General features: G+C 48.6%; 5 protein-coding genes across 5 annotated transcripts; 1 reads left to right on the top strand and 4 right to left on the bottom strand.

Moving 5' to 3' along the window:
* Window positions 1–299: 299 nt before the first annotated feature.
* Window positions 300–1,464, bottom strand: HOO65_010284 (SPFH domain/Band 7 family protein; the record flags this gene model as incomplete). The annotated part of the gene is made up of 2 exons (XM_071005966.1): window positions 300–1,168; window positions 1,266–1,464. The coding sequence occupies 2 exons, from the start codon at window positions 1,462–1,464 to the stop codon at window positions 300–302; spliced, it is 1,068 nt and encodes a 355-aa protein (XP_070862106.1).
* A 697-nt stretch (window positions 1,465–2,161) lies between these two features.
* On the bottom strand, window positions 2,162–3,243 carry HOO65_010283 (Galactose-binding domain-like protein; the record flags this gene model as incomplete). The annotated part of the gene is made up of 2 exons (XM_071006002.1): window positions 2,162–2,720; window positions 2,849–3,243. The coding sequence occupies 2 exons, from the start codon at window positions 3,241–3,243 to the stop codon at window positions 2,162–2,164; spliced, it is 954 nt and encodes a 317-aa protein (XP_070862105.1).
* A 4,656-nt stretch (window positions 3,244–7,899) lies between these two features.
* On the top strand, window positions 7,900–9,978 carry HOO65_010282 (BZIP transcription factor; the record flags this gene model as incomplete). Its single annotated transcript, XM_070999682.1, has 1 exon — window positions 7,900–9,978. One exon carries the CDS (start codon window positions 7,900–7,902, stop codon window positions 9,976–9,978), a length of 2,079 nt encoding a protein of 692 aa, XP_070862104.1.
* Window positions 9,979–10,780: 802 nt separating this feature from the next.
* HOO65_010281 (Myocyte-specific enhancer factor 2d) lies at window positions 10,781–12,700 on the bottom strand (the record flags this gene model as incomplete). Its single annotated transcript, XM_071005615.1, has 4 exons — window positions 10,781–11,743; window positions 12,261–12,438; window positions 12,487–12,616; window positions 12,667–12,700. 4 exons carry the CDS (start codon window positions 12,698–12,700, stop codon window positions 10,781–10,783), a joined length of 1,305 nt encoding a protein of 434 aa, XP_070862103.1.
* A 1,210-nt stretch (window positions 12,701–13,910) lies between these two features.
* HOO65_010280 (Plasma membrane ATPase) lies at window positions 13,911–17,585 on the bottom strand (the record flags this gene model as incomplete). The annotated part of the gene is made up of 4 exons (XM_071005310.1): window positions 13,911–16,231; window positions 16,689–16,705; window positions 17,141–17,246; window positions 17,318–17,585. 4 exons carry the CDS (start codon window positions 17,583–17,585, stop codon window positions 13,911–13,913), a joined length of 2,712 nt encoding a protein of 903 aa, XP_070862102.1.
* Between the last annotated feature and the right edge of the window lie 2,186 nt (window positions 17,586–19,771).

Genomic DNA, 19,771 nt, shown 5'->3' with positions numbered 1-19,771 from the left:
GTTATTTTCTGTCTTTCGTTCTGGCGCAGGGTTGGGTGTTTGCAAGTTTGCTTCTATCTAAAGAGATATTTTTCTTTTATCAAAATGGTTTTTTCATTATTATGATATTATTGTCCTTTGGTATATGCCTAACTAAATAAAAAAAAACAAGACAAAAATCCAGTGTAACGAGGATTCGGGGAATAGGAAGCCTAAACTTCAACTGATAATAACCCCCTCCAACGCCCCCACCCCCAACATATGAGTAGCTCAGACCTCCTCTCCTACTCGCCTTTCTCCTTATTGCTTTTCCTCTCTTCCTACATATGCTCCATAATACGCGAGTTTACCGCACTCTGAAGACCATCTGATGAACCTGCAAACTCAGAAAATCCAGCCTCATACCCGTGAACACTGGAGTCACCCTCTTTCCGAACCGACCCGTTTTGAATATGCGGCATGGTCTGATTTGCAGCCGGCAAAAAGATTACCTTGCTGTTCGCCGATTTGGCCATAGCCTGCATAGCCTCCAGGTACCGTATCTGCATAGCTGGAGCTGATGACAGAATGTCTGCGGCCTGGCGCATCAACTTGGCAGACTCAACTTCTGCCTTGGCAGCTATAATCTTGCTCTCGCCAATACGCTTGCTCTGTGCCGCCATAGACAAAGACTCCTGCAGTTCTTGGCTGAAGAGAATGTCCTTAATGAGCATGCTTTCCACCTGGACACCCCAGCCAGTTGCTACATCTTCGATGATCTCTCCAATGCTCTGAGCAATCTCTTCCCGGCGCTCAATGACGTCCTGTAGCACGCGGGCACCAACCACATGGCGCAATGTAGTTTGTGTCCGCTCGATTAGGGCCTGGCGGACGTTGGTGATGCCAAAGGCAGCCTTGTGAGGAGCAACCACATGATAGTAAATGACAGAAGTTAGGGTTAAGGTGACGTTGTCCTTGGTCATGCAAGTCTGTTGTGGAACCTCAACAATCTGGATCTTGACATCAACTTGGATAAGCTTTTCGCTCAGAGGGTTAATCTTAACCAGCCCTGGATCAACCGCCTTGTGGAACTTGCCAAACTTGGTGACTAGCCCAACATTACCCTGCACTACGTTCTTGTACGGGTTGGGGCAAACAATGCAGCATGGAATAGCGCCGCAAGTACCAATCAAAGAACCGCATGAATCAACTATAGAGTATTATTTGTCAACAAGTGACCGGTGAAACACAGGACGATATCTTGGGGTTGAGGTTGTGGTTGGAACAGGCTAAGAATGTTAACTTACTCATGTAGCCATACCAGCCTTTTGGGTTAGTATCGCTTGCAACAACGGCAGCATAGCTTTGTTGAAGATCTTGAATCCGGGGTGGCTGGACTTCCATGGGCTGCTGGGGACGGAATCCGACCGTGAGCGAGGCCTCTTCGGAGCCTGATGCCTGGGATGGCGGCACGCGGAGGGTTTGTTTTTGCGTTGGCGAAGTCATTATGGCGGGGTCTCTCAACTTTCATACACGGTTATATTAGACCAGTGATCATATAAGGGTAGGTTACAGAGTCTTCTTCCCACCCATGGTAATACATTTTTCTAAGAAGTCGCAGCATCTTTATGTATCTAAAGATTGTTAGACAGAAAATATTGTCTTATACTAAAGCTAAAGGCCAGCCTTCAGTAGTTTACATATTTTTTACATGGATATACATCGCATGTGACATGCAATGTGTTAATTTTCCTTGTCTTGGTGAAGAATTTCATGGTCGCTCGTTACTCCAAATCTGCCTTGCTTGCTACAGCGTTGTAGTTTTTGCATTCAGCTAGATTCGCTGTTTCGACTATATGTATGTACCCTACTGTACTTTTGCACCTGGTACAAAGACCTATTTCATAGAATTTCGGTGTGCCTTTTTCAACAAGCTTCCACATGATTCTCAGAATGTGACACTAGGGTGGCCTCAATGGGATTCAGAAAGCAAACCACGAATATGGATAGACTAATGAGCCTATGAGAGCTTCCGTTGTATTCATATTACGCCCAATAGCTCATGCAGATGATGATAATGATGTCATAAGCGCATTCATCAAGACCGGCTAAATAGCCGTTTTCAATGTGGGAAAATCCTGTTCTTCCCTCCCTTCCCTCCTTTTCCTCATTCCTCGATTCCTCTCACTTTACCTCGCCAGATTCAGCGTAACGACAAGGAAGTGACTGAATTAGGTCCTCGTATTAACGAGTCAGAAATCCACTCATCCAATGCAGCATCTTGTGCCACCTTCTTTCTCTTCGCCAGCTCAGCTTCCGTTTTCGGCTCGTCTGTCTCACAGTTGGTCATGGCTATAACAGCCATAGGTGTCCAAGAATTCGCTATGACAGTAGCTGGCCTGCCCCGTGAGTCGAAGCCAGGAGTGAGATTCATATGCTCCATGTCGATAGCCGGAAGGCCATCTCCACCTAAGGCCCGCTCCTCATGCTCCTGAGCGTAGATCTTGATGCCGCGAAGGTGTGTATCCTTTCCGTTTTGGTGGTTTTCTAAAATCACCATCTGGAATACGTAGGACACGAGGGTATTGCCATCAAGTCCTCCCCCACACCCAAATACCGGCACATCCTGCCAGCCTACAGGTGTTGATAGCTCAACTGACGCAAACTCAATAAGCGTGTTTTCGCCAGTGCCAGACTTGAAAACAATTTTAGTCGGTGTATAGGATTCGTCTTCTTTGTAGTTGACGTAGAATCGGATTGTCCTGATCGAGACCCGTTTAATAAAATAAACAGTAAGTTTATGTGGCTGCGGGCCATCTGATCTGTTGATACAAGCGGCGATGTTAGCAAAAAATAGTATGCACAAAAATAAAGGAAGGGCTATTCTTACTGCCAGTAAAGCTTCAAATCATCGCTGCGAAGTTCCTCGACGCCATTGCCTTGTTTTTGGCTGCTCACCGTAAAACGTCCTAGGTTTGAGATCTCCTTCAGGCCATGGGAAGCTGGGTCCCGCAATGCTTCTTGATCAAATTCGTCCTCATCTCCCTCCTCATCCTCCTCCTCTTCTTCTTCTTCTTCTTCCTCGTGGTGCATGTCGTCCTCTACCTCAATATCAACACCATTGCCATCGGCACTATTCTCTTCGTACTCCTCTTCGATCTCCTCATCCTGCATTTCGTGAATCTCTTGGATACTCATATGTCTCCCAACGCTATTAAGAGTGGCGGCAGCTGAAGTAGAGAGCGACACGGATGGTGACGTGAAAGCATTGTGTTGCTGGGCCATTGCTATTGCATGTGTCGCTAGATATGACTCTTCTGCACTGATATCAGATTCCGCTGAATCTGTGTGATTTCCACGATGTCCCCCATTCATCCTATGGCTCCCGCTGTGTCTAGGCTCTAAGGGAATCCAGTTTGAATGTTAGTTGCAGGGACAAAGGTGGGAATACATCTAGACGAGAGCCTAGCCATCGAGTGCATCCCCAAAGCCAGGTAACGCCGATGGATAATATTAGGATCATAAGAAAAAGTAGCCATGAAATCAGGGCATATACACAAGCTGTACCAAGTACTTGTTGAATTACATCCCAAACATCATCACACAAATAGTTTTCTCAATATTCACATACAGGCACTCACCCCGAAACTGATGAAATAAACGTCGTGTCGCTGGTCCGGCCGGCAATGATTCCCGCTCTTGCACTGCCGCCAGCTCCGTATCTTCGTCTAAGTCTAGACGTTGAGTAGCTCCTGTTCGTACATTAGAAAACAGCCCAGTGTGGTCGTATCCCACATCTTCCTGGTCTAGAGATTGAGCGGCTGCCAGGCGAGAAATAAATGAGCCCCGGGTAGCGGTTGGCGGTGCATGATTAGGGGTATTATGCGATGTCCTGCCGCCGAGATCATTCAAACTGTTGCCACTGCTAGTGCTGTCGGTATGGTTGTGTTGTCGGCCGTTTGCCCCCCGTGCTGTAGCCCGAGTTACCCGTCTTCCGCCTGCTTCCATGTCGCTTAATGTCCCAGATTTTAATTACCAGGGCCCTTTCATGTATTTGCACGAGGGTTGACAAAAGAAGGTGGAATATATTCGATGTCAACTATCAAGTAGCGATTCTGTATACTTCCTGAATCTGGGCGCGACCGACGCCTGGTAGACGGGTCTCCATGCGCGCAATCACGTGATTTTAAACTATTGAGGAACAGCCTGTTCCTGTTTCGGAATAACTTCGGGTGGGGATCCAGCAAGGTGCGGTTTTTAGAGAATTAATATTGCTCAAATGATGTATAATTATCCAACATATCTTTTCTCACGTGGTCTATTACACGTCATGAAGGATGTGGTAATTGTGGGTCCTGGCACACAAATCAGGTGGTGGTCTGTGTATTGCACAAGGGTTAGGGCTGTACCATACTATCTCATGTTCATGAGTCGCTTGAGGGGGCTGTTTAGATTCTTTTTGCCTTTTTGCTGGTCAAATATAAGACAGATTCTTCCTTCTTCCATAAAATTCTTCGCTTGGCAAACAAAAGAAATTGATTCATGACCTTGTCGCCCCAAAGTTTTAGAGATCAATTCTGAAAAAACTTACATAAGCTGTAGAGTAGGGCTCATGACTAGGCAATCAGACCTTGAAAAACTCATGACTCGAGTTACGGGTTACACTCTAACCTTAAACTTTCATCTCTCGTATGATAATTTTCGCTGTTTTCCACCAAAACCCCCCCTTTAACTCCTAAATAACTTGATATTTCTAAAGATTACTAAACGAACGGAGCTTCTAGATGAGGGTTATTACCACGAATGCCAATAAAGCGCATTATTTGTGGCGTGAACAAGGGAAAAGTGGCCTTGACTATTTTTCCACTTTCATATAGTTGTTGGCTCAACATCGGGGAAGTGAGGAACGCTGATAAAAATTGTGGATCGACTGACTCGGTCACAGAACAAAGGGCGTTGATTGGCCCTATCCCTAGTGACGTTAGAGGGTTGGTTCGTAATAGCGCCCAAGTTTCGACAAAGTCTCTTGCACGTCACGTCCCCCCAGGTCGCATACTGCCTAGTAGATGCAATATCTTCCAACATGATTTTTTAAGGAGTCTATACAGATCATTTTCAACTGCGAACTTGGATACCAGGCGTGTAAATTGAATATTTGTACTTTTGGTGTTTCTATAGGCGAGTTCCACTTACCCAGAAGCATGTGAATGGTTGATTCTATATTTTGAATCCGCACTTCAATATTCTTGTTGCCTGGCACAATCTTTGTATTCTTTTGATTAACATTTGCGCGCCTGCTTTCGCTCTTTCTATCGCATGGAGTCAGCCTGGTTCGCTTTCTTCCCATTAGTCTTGACGCTTCGCTGGCAATAAGCTGCAAACCCATTTTTCTTCCTGTTTCCTATTTCTTTTTAGCTTATTGCTTCCTTCCTTCATTTTGATCTGTTTGTTGGCCTGTACATTTGATTTCAGTCCGCTTTATCCATCGCCATGACTGCCTAGTCTATTCCTAGTTGTAACCACATCTCTTGTGGAGGGTTTTTGTTTTGCTCCTGTTTGTCCTCACTTCGCTACACTCAATCGTCACCTTCCGCTAGAGTGTTTATAGGTCAGATCTAATAGTTGCCGCCGACTAGCCCATGCCAATTCTATCGGAATGACAAGTGCCTGCGACATCGCCAGCCCAGCAATTCGATGATCTTCTAAGGCAGTCACAGAGTCTAGACAGCTAGCCCACTTTTGCACGCACCATACCTTCTTGACGGTCATTTTTCGGCTTTTCATCTTGGTTTGCGCGCCTGTTCTTATTCGAAAATTTGACCAGCTTGGCAAAGCTAGCTTTGATCTGTACACGCCATGCTAATGTCTTTTGCTAGACCTCCAGGGTTCATGTGCTATCGTTGGTTAGGCATCTTCCGACCTCAGTTTTGCCTTTATCTTCATCACTCTAGACAACTCGTTACAAGTCGCTTGGCCATCCATCCTCGACACTCTTAACATACCCTCGCACCGATATCGATAAAAACAACCTCAGACTATTCAACCATGCCACTTGGCTCTTGGATTAGTATCTGGATCTAATTATCGCTCATTCTATACTGCCAAACACGCGTCGGGTGGTCTTTCCATCATCCTGCGCACTGCCTTTCATCTATTTGTCACCTGTCTTCCGTCATTACAATCATAAGTCTTCATGCATCAGCAACTAGGTCCCTTGACGCTGATTTTCTCAACCAGTGCCTGAAGACGAAAATCAAGCCGTACCACCAGAATACCGGCATGAGCCCTATTCCTGGCATGATGAAATCCCCCCACCGCCTATCCTACAAAAACTCATCATAGGTGTAGAAAACAGAATAAAGGACATTAAGCTAGATTTCATTTTCCATAGTGTCCGAAATTCATCGCTAGCAAAGGTCGGCCTTTGTTGCAGATCAAGCCATATCATCCAAAACTTCTGGCGGCCTGTTCTTGGAGTTCAACCCCCCCCCTCCTTTCCCTACCTACGTTCCAGCAACACCCCAACCACAGCAGTCGCCCTTTTCTATTTTCAACACATGACTCTGACTTCTTATCGTCCGTTGAACAATATCGTTTCCAGGTCGTGCTTTGGCGGAGTTTTAGTGTATGGTATCCTAGCTGGGTATCTCCTCTCGCCACCTTTTTCAGTCTTCCTTTTCTATTACCGCACGTGTAGTGCTCTAGCCATCGTTGCCTTCTTTGATCCTATTTTTACTCTATCCAAGAACCAGGCTTGCTTCTATCTGGTTCGTTTTGCGTTTATGTCTTCGTGCTTTTCTGTTTGGTGTTTTTCTTTTTTTTTCTTCTCTAACACAACAAATCATCAGCATCAACTCCAACATCATCTACCCCCCGCCTCCCTCATTCTGCACAATACTCCCACAAGGCCCACACTCGGTAGTGAAGCTGCATAGAACTAGAAATAGTCTCAAATTGACGCTTCATCTGCTACCACTACCCAGCCGCCAATCCTGCTGACAGGCTGAAGCTCTGTCTACTCTTGTCGCCCATCTTTCCCTTCTACCTAGTTTGCTGCCTTGACCTCAATACCATAGCCTTCTATGGCGAAGGGTGTCGTCGCATGGTAGCTGTCAGGTTGACACAACGAGAACAACAACAACTAGTCAACAGAGCAATATATATCTGTTATCTAGTCGCTGGTTGTTGCTAGAAGTAACTGGTAGGAATTGCCAGTCAGGACTTGGAGTCCTGCTGTGTGGACCGACTATTATTTTCTTACTTGCTTGAGAAAGCAGTGCCCTGTTCACCTGTTAGAAACGATTCCGTTTCCCCTCCCCACAGACTGTAGATTTTGGGTTGACAGCTTGATTTTTTTCCTCTCTATTTTTTTCTTGGATTTTTTTTCCTGTCCTCTTCAGCTGGCCACCTTTTACCCTTTCTTTCACATTTTGTCTTCAACGCCAGGTAAATCTCTCTCGCTTTTCCGAGTTATTCAGCTCTGCGCACGACTGAAGAGAGAGGTTTTTGACATCGAAAAAAAAAAAACAAAAAAAAAAAAAAAGATACAAACCTTGAACATCAACAGCTTTTGTTAAAAACTTGTCTAGCTGGTGAAAATCTTGTTCCCCAACACCAGACCTGCTTTCGGTTTAACAAAACGCTTTATTTTCCCTTCCCCTTGGTTTTGCTTCATCCGTTATTCATCCCCGCTTTTTGTGATTTCTTCTCCTCACTTGTGCTCGTGTGGCTCGTGGTTTCCGTCGTAGGCTGACTGGCTTCTAATAAACGAAGACCCAACCAAGCTGCCCGAGAATCGGAAATTTCAACTTTGGCCGGCCACATCGCCCACTCCGCGTCATCAGTGAGCCGGCGGGGTAGTTTGCAATCTCGACCCATTTTGTCTTTTCCATCCCCTGCTCCCTCCCCAGCAAGAGAAATCAAAATAATAGACCATCCAAGATGGATGACTGTTCGAATTCCGATGGCCTCTCAGCCGTCACCACTCCGGGATCACAGCCCTCCCAAACCCAAACCCAAAACTCTCGAGCTCTAGCCCCCCGACCGTCTGACGGTAGTTCCGGTGTCGGCTCTGACTTGGCACACCCCGGGGCTGCTGGGACTTTATCCGCCCCCAAGAAACGAGTTGTGCAGGCATCCCGTGGCGTAGCTACCATGACGCCAGATCGGTTAGCCCGTAAGAGAGCGAATGACCGCGAGGCCCAACGAGCAGTTAGAGAGCGTACTAAAGCGCAGATACGTGAATTGCAGGATGAGGTTTCGGTGTTGAAGAATGATCAGGCCCAACTTCAGCATATACTGCAGGAAAACAGTGCTCTCCAGGCTGAAAATACGGCAATGAAACAAGCCATGGCCCAGCTAGTACACCAGTTAGACTCGCAGAGCATTGGTCAGCAGTCATCTTTGCAACATCACCAACACCATCATGAGCATCACCAACACCATCATGAGCATCACCACCATCACCACAACCATCGAGGCTCGCATTATCGGCATCGGGACCAAAGGATTAGCCAAGAATATTCCCGTAGCGCCGGAAAGTCATCGACGGCGACTGGAGAGTCGTCTGACCAGTCATTCCATGGCGATAATTCTGGAGAAAGCTCAAGCTCGAGCGACTACCCCAACTGTTGCAGCCCGGGAAATAGCAACATGGTACTGCCTAGCATTGAGGAAATGACTCGACGGCCGTTCCCTGATGCAAGTAAAGGCCCAGGGTCATCGTATAGTCGTGGTTCTTTATCAAAACACGAGTCTAACATGGTTCATCAGCGAGAAAGTTTCGAACGGAACAGCTTCATAGACCACCAACCTTCGTTCCAGCCGATGGACCAACATCACCACCACCAACATCAACACCGACATAAATACCAGCACCGCCACCAGCACCAGCACCAGAAGCCACAGCAATATAGCTACTCGTCTTCGCCGTCGCCATCACCACCATATTACCAAGCTCTAAACCAGGAAACGTCGCGTTTTATGTTGTCAGCTCGCATCAACCTTGAGGACTTGCCAAACATGTCACCATCTGTAGGCGATTTTGGAAAGCCTAGTGTAGCAATGATAGAAGCACTAGAGAACTTCTATGGGAACGGCAACGGCAGGCATGCAGATGGCAGTGGTAATGGTAGTTGGAATGGTACCGGTAAGAAGTATAACAATGACGGCCTCAACGATACCAATATGGGCAACAGCGAAAACGGCAGTACAGAAAACCGTGCAGTCCGCAAAGGCAGGTCGCTGTACAACTCTCGACATATTAAACTGCCGCTTCTCCATGCTCCTTCAACTTGTGAAATGGACTCGTTTCTTCTGCCCCTGCTCAACATGTCGGACCAGTGCCAGCCCACGCAGATCGAGATTGCGGCCTTGCTGGCCCCGTCCATAGTCTCCTATAATTCGCTGCGGGTTAAACTAGATCCGTTTTCTACAGCGCTGGCAGAGATTATGTTATTGGCTGAGCCGCCGGCCGGCGAGCGAGTGCCTGAGCGAGTTGCAGTGATGTACACAGCCTTCCTGTTGATTAGATATATGGTCAACGCCACGACCGAAAACTTTGGGTGCGTTCCTGAGTTTCTAAAGCCGTTGGAAGACCAGCTGGAGCGGACTCATGCTGTCTGGATTGACTTTATCCCTTTCCCCCATGCCCGCATCAAGCTCATTGCCGACAGCAGCAGAGAAGGCGTCGGCAACGACGGCGGCAATAGCAACGGCAACGACGGCAATGGGAATGGCGATGAAGGCCGAACGACTAGCGATGACAGCAGTAGTGTGAGAGGGGCAGAACCCCCAAGACCCTTTTTCATCAAGTATTTTGCCTGCCTGAGCATTAACTGGCCATACCAGGATAGCGACGTGCTGCTTGTGGCCAATGGTAGCGATGCGGGTAGTCGCGAGCTGATGATCAATCCAGTGTTTGAGGCACACATTCGGAAGCTGGAAAATTGGAGTGTGAGCCGTGATTTTCTGGATACCTTTCCAGAGTTTGAACATCTGATCAATCTCCAAGAGAACTGAGGGACAAGGCAGGTCAGGCCAGATCAAGCTCAGGACAGACAACTAATCTGCTGACTGTTCCGTTCCTCTTTTATTCTCTTTTATTTCTTCCTCCATTCTTTTTTGTTTCGCTATCTTTTTGTCCCCTTTCTATTGTTCGTCTTTTTTATTCTCTACTTTGTGTCTGTCTTTTCGTCCGCATTTTCGCATTGATTTATCTAGCCTTTCTCTCCTGTTGTTCCCCCGCCATCCTGTCGCTCGTTGATCCCACTAGCAACACAATATATATATATATATTTGTATATACACGATGTTATCGTGCCTTTTTTTTTTGTGTTGTCAGCCTACGCAATTATTGGCTCTGTAGTATCTCAACACCGCCTTTGTAATTTTTTTTTCGCCTTCATGACTCGCCGTCACTAACCCGACAGCAATCGGTCTTTCTTACCTTTTCTCCTAGTGTGTTTTTTGTATGTAGCCATGGCTTTTGCCTTCATCACCCGCCATTCAATTTGGTTGAACTTCGTTGCATTTCGACATGATCTTCCATGCAATACAACGGAGTGGAATGAAGCCCCAGTACCACCACAATTGTCGTGATATTTGGCTTCAACATCATTTACTACTTAAGCACAACATCATGCATCACTGCGCATTTGCTCTTTTTTCTAGTTTCGCCTTTCCGTCGGTAGTTTTTTTTATCGTGAATATCCTCCCATTCCTTCTCTTCCAATAATCCTTTCTTTGTCGACCTAACTATTATTATTGTCTCATTCTCGCAAATAGCCTTGCTGTTAATCCTCGAAATATTCTCGACATCAAGTCATTCTACTTCTATTCTACGTCGCCTCTCTAGCTCAATCTCCCGCTCCGCTAGCATTTCCACGTCCTCCTCGCCTAGCGACGAAAACTTATAGATACTAGAGCCCACGCCCATATATAGACTTGGATGTCGTGTGCCATCCGGCAGTTCGGCGAACCGCATGCTGACAATCGGCGCGCCGCCCCCATCCACGCCGTCTAGTATGGGCACTTTAAGCTGTCGCCCAGAGCCTAGCGAGTGTAGCACCACCTTTCCCCCGTCTGTTGCCGTGCATACCACGCCGAGTTCCGTGCTGACAGCGAAGCCCATCCCGAGTCGCGCATTGTTGATATATCCCGGGAATACCGTGTGTGGCGTCGCTGCAGAAGCTATGCTGTGGCTTCGTCGCGACTCAGCTGCAACGCTGTTAGCCCGTGGGCTGCTGGCGTTATTATGTATAGTCGTGTTGGCAGGCGCTGCAGAGTCTCGGGTGTATCGCAGATCGTATATGCACATACGACTCTTGAGGCCAGCAACAAGCACTTGATGATTGCCAATCACGGACAGATTAGTCACGCCCGCGCCATGGCTGAAAACGTTGACGATATCCTTAACGCGCGTATCTAGTGTCCACAGGTTACCAGTACCGCCGCCAGCGACAGTCACGTTGGGCGACTCGTGCAGAAAGTCGTGGGCAAAGACGTTGCGCGGGTATTTACCAGCTTCTTCTGGGCTACAGGACCGTGGGTGTGGGCCGTACAGTTCGATGAGTTGGCCGCTGTTGGTCAGCTGCAAAACGCCGCGACTTCCGCCTATCGAAGCGGCGATTTCGGAATTGCGTGGGCCGGCCTTAAGGGAATATGTGGTCCATATATCGTGACTGTGGTACTGCCTAGGTGCTTCTACCAAACTAAAGTCTTGCACTACTCTCCCATCAAAGAACATGTTAGCATACAACATGTTTTCTTTTGTTTTTGTGATAAGCTATAAGACCACGAGTGTCATTAGACACTGCTGGCAGTAGTAAAACCCTTACCTTCTACTGGCTGCACTATTGGCGTTGCTTTGTATCGTGTACATTCATCGTCAACTGATGATGGACAGCGCGAGACCGCAAGCGAGGGGTTTTTTGTTGGTTGAGCCGAGGCAAAAAACATTGTTTCGGTGTCTGCACTTTGCTCTATCGCACTAATAGAGTTAAGAAAGGGAAGTTGAATATGTGCTGGCAAGCCCGAGATATAGCGGAAGTCAGACGTGTCGCCAGTCTGACTAATCCTCCCGGCTCTCAGTGGTATGTAGGCATTGATTAATACTTGGTTTGAGGCTGTTGTACACGACCACTAATGTTAGCAACGCTCAGTAAAATAGAACCGAAACATTTCGACTCACATGTATATGCCAACCCCGTGCATGAACTCCCGCAACTTCCAATCCACAAGCATGGCAAGTTCATCTGCCTATGCCGACCGTACCCTGCATCTACACGGCCCCCCGCACCCACATGTGGACTGGGGTTAAACTGCAGCCTGCCCATCACACGAATACTACTCGCCCATATACGGCCCACGGCATCGCTAAGGTTGCGCGCGGCCCTCTGCCTTTGGTTCCAGCCGGCCCCTGTCATACTACACTCGCCCAAGTCAGGGCCGAACTCCCGTGCGAGCCATGCACCACGTAGGCTATTAGAAAGTATCGGAGAGCGTTTCACGTGGCGCGCAACAGCTAACCGTTTCCGCTGGACTTCAGCGGCAGTCTCTTCTTCTTCCTCACGCTTGCGTATAGCAGATGTGGTCCATTTGGCCGATGAGGTAGCGTTGGAACTCTTTTCGATCTTGAAGTATCGCTTCTTTTCGGCATCTACCCAAGAGAGTTAGCTTAGGATGACGGTACTGAGAGAGGCCACTCACCATAGAAGTATCCCGGCAAGTTCGGCGCAGACATGTTCTTTCAAAAGGCAACAGATGACAAAATGGTACGTATCTATTGTCGCTTAGGGGATTGATATTCAGCTGTTGTGGCCCGAAGCTTAAGTTCACAATCTGAGTTTATATCAAGCTATTCTGAGATTGCCTAGTCCGAGATTCTATTAAGTTGGTACTACAGTAGTTCGTTTGGCATTCTGTTAAGTTGTAGATTCGATCTCTAGACAACATCGCGATTTTCACTACGAAGCTATACAAACTTTGGAACTTGTCGACACCGTATCTCAGCCACATCAGCGCCACAAACTCAGCTTTGAGGATAAAAAGCCACAAACACAAATTAGTGGGGTAGGCAGGCGGGGTAGATAGACTTTGGTGTCAGAGTTTTCACCAGTGCCCAATCTTTTGGAGTTTAGGCAGCAAGGACATGGCAAGCAAATTTTCTCAAGGCTAAGGCGCTCAGCACCCAAATAAAATAAATCTACAAATAATTGAGTATCAAGAATATTGGCCGCCTTGATAGCTACGAGGCATGATTAACAGCATCAAAAAAGAATGAAACTAAAAATAAAAATAAATAAATAAATAAAAATAAAAAACATTACAGTAATCAAGACATAACTTGTTAGATCAGGGCTTTAAGACCCAACACTAAGCACCATATATATATCTTCTACTGACCAACAAGACCATGGGAAGGGAGCGATGGGACCAACGAATCAGAAAGAAAATCAAAGAATACGAAATCGGGTGAGAGCAAGGGAAGCAAGAAATACGGACAGGTTAAGACAATGACAAGACCGGCCAAGACAGAGGATGACACAAAAAAAGAAAATCGAGAGTCACATATACACACACACGATTGAGACAGGAACATACATATTTGCGCGGAAATTTTTTCACTTCTATTAGGGGTGTAATTCGATGGTTAACAAAACAAAAGAACAATCAGAAGCCGGTACCAAATCTCAGGCCATCACGTCCCGTGCTGGTACATCTGCCATGTAGACAAGACATAGACAACAAGGGTATTCAAGGAAATAATCAACGGCACAACACATGGCAGCCGCGACGAACCAGCACGAAACCAAAGGAGAAGGATGAAGGTTTGTGTTTGTGGATAAAGGAGGAGGAGGAAGTGCTTAGGACGATGGCCTCAACACGAGACTTGGACCAATGCTTCTGTTGCATGCAAAATGTGGCCTTGGAATCCGGCGCAAGAGTCGCGTTTAAGCAGACTTCTCGTGCTGGGTAGACACACGCTGCAGGGAGACGACGAAGTCTTCGAGCGAACGCTGCTTCTGCGAGCCCTTGATGGACTTGCCGTGCATGAGGTTGTCGAAGCCAACAGAGTCCTGGAGCATGTAGTAGACACCACCCATGATGCAGAAGACACCGAAGGAGAAGACCCAGATACGGACGACGGCGACGATGGAGGTCTGCTCGCCGTGCTCGAACCAACCCCAGATACAGAAGCAGGTAGCGACAATGTCGACAATCAGGATAGCACCAGACAGCTGCCACGAGGGGATGGAAGACCAGAAGGGACCGTTGGCACGGGTGATGAAGATCAGCCAGTTCTCAGTCAGGGAAATCTGCAGGAACAGGACCTCGTCCATGTTACCGAAGTTCTGGACGATACCACCGTCCTCGCCCTGAGCGTACATGGTGGTAACAGTGATCCAGGTACCGACAGCCAGAACAATACCGAGCAGAACGGACATACCCCAAAGCTTAGGCAGGTTCCACTTGACGGGCGACATGGAGTAGGGAGCGTTGTCGTAGGCAATGGCCAGGGTAGCGATATCGGCAAAGATGGCAATGAAGACGACCAGCTCAATGTTGAGCGAGCGGTTCATGATGGCAATCCACAGACCCAGGTAGATCTCCAGGTGGATGGACAGGGCAATACGGTAGACAACGTAGGCGTACATGCGGTGGAAAATCTGGCGAGAAGTCTTCAGGGCATCGATGATGGCACCCAGACCAGGAGCAAGGAAAACAATGTCGGCAGCGGAGCGGGCGGCATCGGAGGCACCCTCGACGGCAATACCAGTATCAGCCTTCTTCAGCGAGGGGGCGTCGTTGACACCATCACCAGTCATACCGACCAGGTAGCCACGCTGCTGCAGAATCTCAACGACGTTGTACTTGTGCTGGGGGAAAACCTCGGCGAAACCATCGGCAGCCTCAACGAAATCGTAGATGTCGGAACCAGACATGTCACCGCCACCACCAAGACCCAGACGCTCAGCGTTGTAGACGTTAGTGCCCAGACCCAGCTGGCGAGAAGTCTCGCGAGCAATACCGACAGCGTCACCAGTAAGCATCTTAATGGACAGACCCATGCGCTTAGCCTCGTTGATAGTGCGAGCAGTGTCGTGACGGGGAGGGTCCATGCAGGGCATAATACCGAGAATCTCCCAAGAGCCACCCTCACGCTTGCGGGCAACACCGAGCGAACGGAAACCACGGGTAGCGAACTCAGCGACCTTGTTCTTGTAGTCGGTCTCAATGTCCTCAGGGATGGGGTGGTCGGCGGAAACGGTAGACAGAACGAACAGAGGAGCACCCTTGACGCAGGTGATGCGCTCACCCTGGGGAGAAACGACAATGGCAGTGACCTTCTTGGAGACGGGGTCGAAGGGGGTGAACTCCTCAACCTGGTACTTGGACAGGACAGACTTGGCACGGGGGTAGTAGCGCAGAGACTTGAGGAAAGCCTTGTCAATGGCGTCAATACCCTTCTTCTTGCGGGAAGCAGCCAGGCAGGCAGTCAGCATCAGGTCATCGGGCTCGACACCGGCGACAGTGTAGGGCTCAGACAGAGACAGCTTGTTCTTGGTCAGGGTACCGGTCTTGTCAGAGCACAGAATCTCGACACCAGCCAGCGACTCGATAGCAGACAGCTTCTGGACGATGGCCTTCTTCTTGGCAAGGTAGGCAGCACCGACAGCCATGGTGGTGGTAACGACGGCGGGAAGACCGACGGGGACACCAATGATGGTAATGGCCAGGGTGAAGCGGAGGATGTCGACAATGGGGTTGGAGCGGTAGAAGGACGAGACCCAGGCAACGAGCAGAGTCAAGATGACGAGAACCAGCAGAATAGTACCAATACCGTTCAGAACCTCAGTGAAGTGACCGGAGCCGCCAGAGGCGCGGTTGACCAGAGCAGCAGCACGACCGACGTAGGTGTTGTCACCGGTAGCGGTAACAACCATGAAGGCCTTACCACGCTTGACGGACGAAGAGGCAAAGGTGGCGTCGTTGTGGCGCTTGTCAACAGCCAGCGACTCACCAGTGATGGCGGACTGATCGATCTGCAGGAAAGCATCTTCGGTCACAACACGGCCGTCGGCGGGAATGATGGTACCCTCCTCAATCTCGAGGATATCACCGGGGACGACATCGGGAGCCTCAACCTCCTTGAGGGCACCGTCACGGAGAACAACAGCCTTGAGAGCCAGAGTCTTCTTCAGCTCCTCCACAATGGAGCCGGCCTGGAACTCCTGGATGAAACCAACCAGGGCGTTAAGCAGCAGAAGGGCTGAGAGAGAAGTTAGCAAATTTCCCACAAATAGGATATCAATGGGCGGCGGATGCACGTGGAGACAAGTGACTGTTGCACAAGAGGTCCATGCAGAAGGAGCGGTGATAGTTGGTGGGGGCATTGGCAGGGGTACTTACCGCAAATGACACCGAAATCAACCCCTGGAAGTGGAGAAAAACTAAGCGTTAGCAAGACCGTAATTTCGCAAGGGCAAGGGCCAGGGGGCGATGGGGAAAAAAGCGGGGACTAGATTGCAGAGAGTGGACTTTGCCAGCCATGGGATGTTTTGCTGTCCATTGCGACACGCTCCTTCCAGTTGGCTCGCCAATTCGCGCTAGGTGCGGGTTTTGACGCGACAAGGGAGGGAAAAAAAAAAACGAGGCGCAACATGGGATTGGCAAAGACCACTGTGTCTGCTTCGCAAGCTCCTCAAACGGAAGTGGAAATGACTTACAGTCCTGAAGACCGGCACTGTAGAAATATGTTAGCAAATGAATCAAGTCGAGGGTGCCCTAGAGCGAAAGCAAGTACAAGCACCGCCGCTTGCTCTATATTCCCGCCTTGTCGTTCGCATTTCCCACCAGTGACCAAATATTTGTGGGCCTAGTGCAGATTTTCCGCTTAACTCAGTATCGGTCTCCACCTTGATCGAATGCATTGCGATTGCAAACGGCCCAATCAAAGCGAAGCGGCGACACTCGGTTAAAAAGGAATAAAAGCGGGGCTTCCAAAGCTTTGATACTGCTTATCGCAAACAGCGATAGTGGAAAAAAAGTTTCGACTGATGATCTGACAAAACTTGCTGATCGACCGCGAACGACACTGGCCAGCAGGGTGTATAGACCAATTGCGTGAAGCCTGATTTGGAGAAGCTCAAGGTATGGGGACAAGAAAAAGAATACGTACGCAAGAATGGCAGCAGCCTCCATGACGAACTGAATGGGACCGACGAAGAAACCGAAGAACTTGAGGATCAAGTTCTCCTTCTCCTCCTTCATCTGGTTAGGACCCCCTGTAGACGGAATGCGTGTTAGTAGGTGTTGAACATGCAGACAAGTACTGGGCCGTCAATTGCTAACGTACACTTCTTGCGGCGGGCCAAAACCTCCTCGCTGGTCAGACCAGTCAGGGTCGAAGTCTGAAGCTGGTCTTCGGGGACGACACGGCCACCAAGGCCGGCCTCGTCCTCCTCCTCTTCCTCGTCCTGGTGTCCATCCTGGGACTCCAGCTCCTCGATAAGGGCATCAATGTCCTCATCTTCGCCCTCATCATCACCGCCCTTGGCAGCAGGGACGATGGCAGGAGGCTTCTCCTCGTACTGCGGCTGCACCGCGGACGTAGTGTCGGCCATTTTAAAGTTTTGTTTGTTGAATTATTTTGGGGGGGTTATTAATTCTTGGTCGAAAGAATTATGTCGAATCGACAGCTAAGTCGAATTTTTAAATAAATTAGAAGTAAAAATACTGCAGCGCACAATGTTAGTATGTGTGAGCCTGTGAACAACAGCGGAAAGGGAAGAGGGTAAGAACAAGCCCCTGGGCAGAGCACTTGGTGTCAAGACAAGAGGCGAGATGCAAGTCCCAGGCGCCAGCTCAAGAGCAGCAGGAGGCGACTGTTTTATCTGCCGTCTGGGGAGTCCGTTGAGTGCTGAGTCCTGTTGTCCTGCTGTCTTGGCCGGAATGCTGACAGGAACGAGGATGCAGTGATAGTAGAGGTTGAAGGGAGCGCCAGTGCAGGATGATATGTAGAAGGGAGAGAGAACAGAGCAAAGCCGTATGGGGAAGAAAAAGGATAAAAAGGATATAAAAGATGCGGATTGGATTTGGGGGGGGGAGGGCAAGAAAGATGCCAACCAGCAAGCAGCTGCGTAAAGAGCAGGTGGAGGGACAACGACGTGATAGTGAACAAAAGCAAGCGGGCAGAAGAGGGATAATACTCACTCACACCACCGCACGAAAAGTGAGGGCCGAAAGAACGGGACAGTAAAGTCTTGATCGTTAAACCTTTCGTGGGTGAGGAGGAAAGGGAAAGAGAAGATGAGTTGAGGGAAGGGGAGACGCTGCCTTTTAAACCTTTCGTGTAAGGCGGGTTCACTGATTTTTTTTTCCTTCCTTGATCAAGCTAACAGTTTTTCCCGCTCCGTTGTTAGAGACCAGAAACTGGGGGGGGGAGGGGGGTCCAAGTCCAAGTCCTTCCGCCGCCTCGTTTTCTGGTTACTTGGGCATTACCTGGCCTAGCTCGCACTATTTGCTTGCCAGCGGACTTTACTACGCTTGTTAGCACCTGCTCTTTTTTTTTCTTTTTTTTTTCCTATTTTCTATGCCCTTCGCTCTTCTGCTTCCCCCCAATGCTGCTATGAGAACAGCCAATATCTGCCATACCACGGCTTGGCCTGCTAATCTAAAGCCAACCCTTCTTTAGTCCTAAGCCGGCCGCAACCAATAAGGGCTGCTAATGCTGCTACCGGCTCTATGGCCGTCTATCAAGCCAACCCTTAACTTAGTACGTCTTCGCCGGCAAGCTAAACTCATCCAACATTGAAGCATCAAGAAGTCGCAAGAATTAGCGGTCAGTCAAAGCCACATTGGTAGTATTGCTAAAAACGAGTCTGTTTCCAGAGACCTCAGAAGGGTCTAAACTAATTCCCACTGAGAAGCGTGTTCCAGAGCGCACAATAGCCTGCTGCATCCGGTATAACTCCAGCATGCCACTGGAGGGCAAAGAAGAGCATCCAGCCCAGCGCTAGACGTGTCGTGATTTTTTACAGCGCAGAACAGGTATAGGAGAGAGAACTAAAACTAGAACTCTGCCACTGCTGCAGGCCACATTCAGGCCAAAGCCAAGCCAAGCCACAGGGCTCTAGGCCAAGAACACAGGGAAAGCAGCGAGCGAAACAACTAACAGCGCAACGGCAGAAAGAAAAAGGAATTAAAAAATAAAATAAAAAGGAAAAATAAAATAAAATAAAATAAAAAAAGAGCCAAATAAACACCTCACTCACACACATACTTCTTACTGCTTCTTCTCGCGCTTAATTAGCGATTAATCAAAAAATAGTCATAAAAGATAAAGGTACCGTAGAGGGATCAGGGTTGGGCTTGGGCCTAAAAGAGCAAAGAGACAACTTCAAAATGAGAAAACAAGACAAGATTACAGTGCCGGGTACGGAGTACCCAGACCTCACGTACCGGACGGAGGCTCTTGCGCACAATCCCGTACTAAAGATACTTAAAATCATGTACTGTGAGCCAGGTGGGGCGTGCGTACGGCGTGCGATGATGGGGGGTGTCTCCATATCTTGGCTATCTGCTGCTGGCCTGGGGTTTGGCTTGACTGTTTCTTTACTCCCTCTGGCTCTTCTCTCTCCCGTTCTCGCTTGCTTTTTTCGCTCTTCTTCTTTTCTTCGCGCCATAGCGCTCAGTTCCAGTACTGCCATGTTTAGGTCCTCCAAATTACCACTGTAGACCACCACACTAGCCACCCACAAGAGCAAAGTGTGACTACAGTGCAAGCAGAGCCAAGCCAGCCCTCTTCTTT

Source organism: Ceratocystis lukuohia (genome assembly GCF_044167205.1).
Source record: "Ceratocystis lukuohia strain C4212 chromosome Unknown Supercontig1_pilon, whole genome shotgun sequence".
Lineage (NCBI taxonomy): Eukaryota > Fungi > Ascomycota > Sordariomycetes > Microascales > Ceratocystidaceae > Ceratocystis > Ceratocystis lukuohia.
This window is presented reverse-complemented; position numbering and strand designations above follow the sequence as displayed.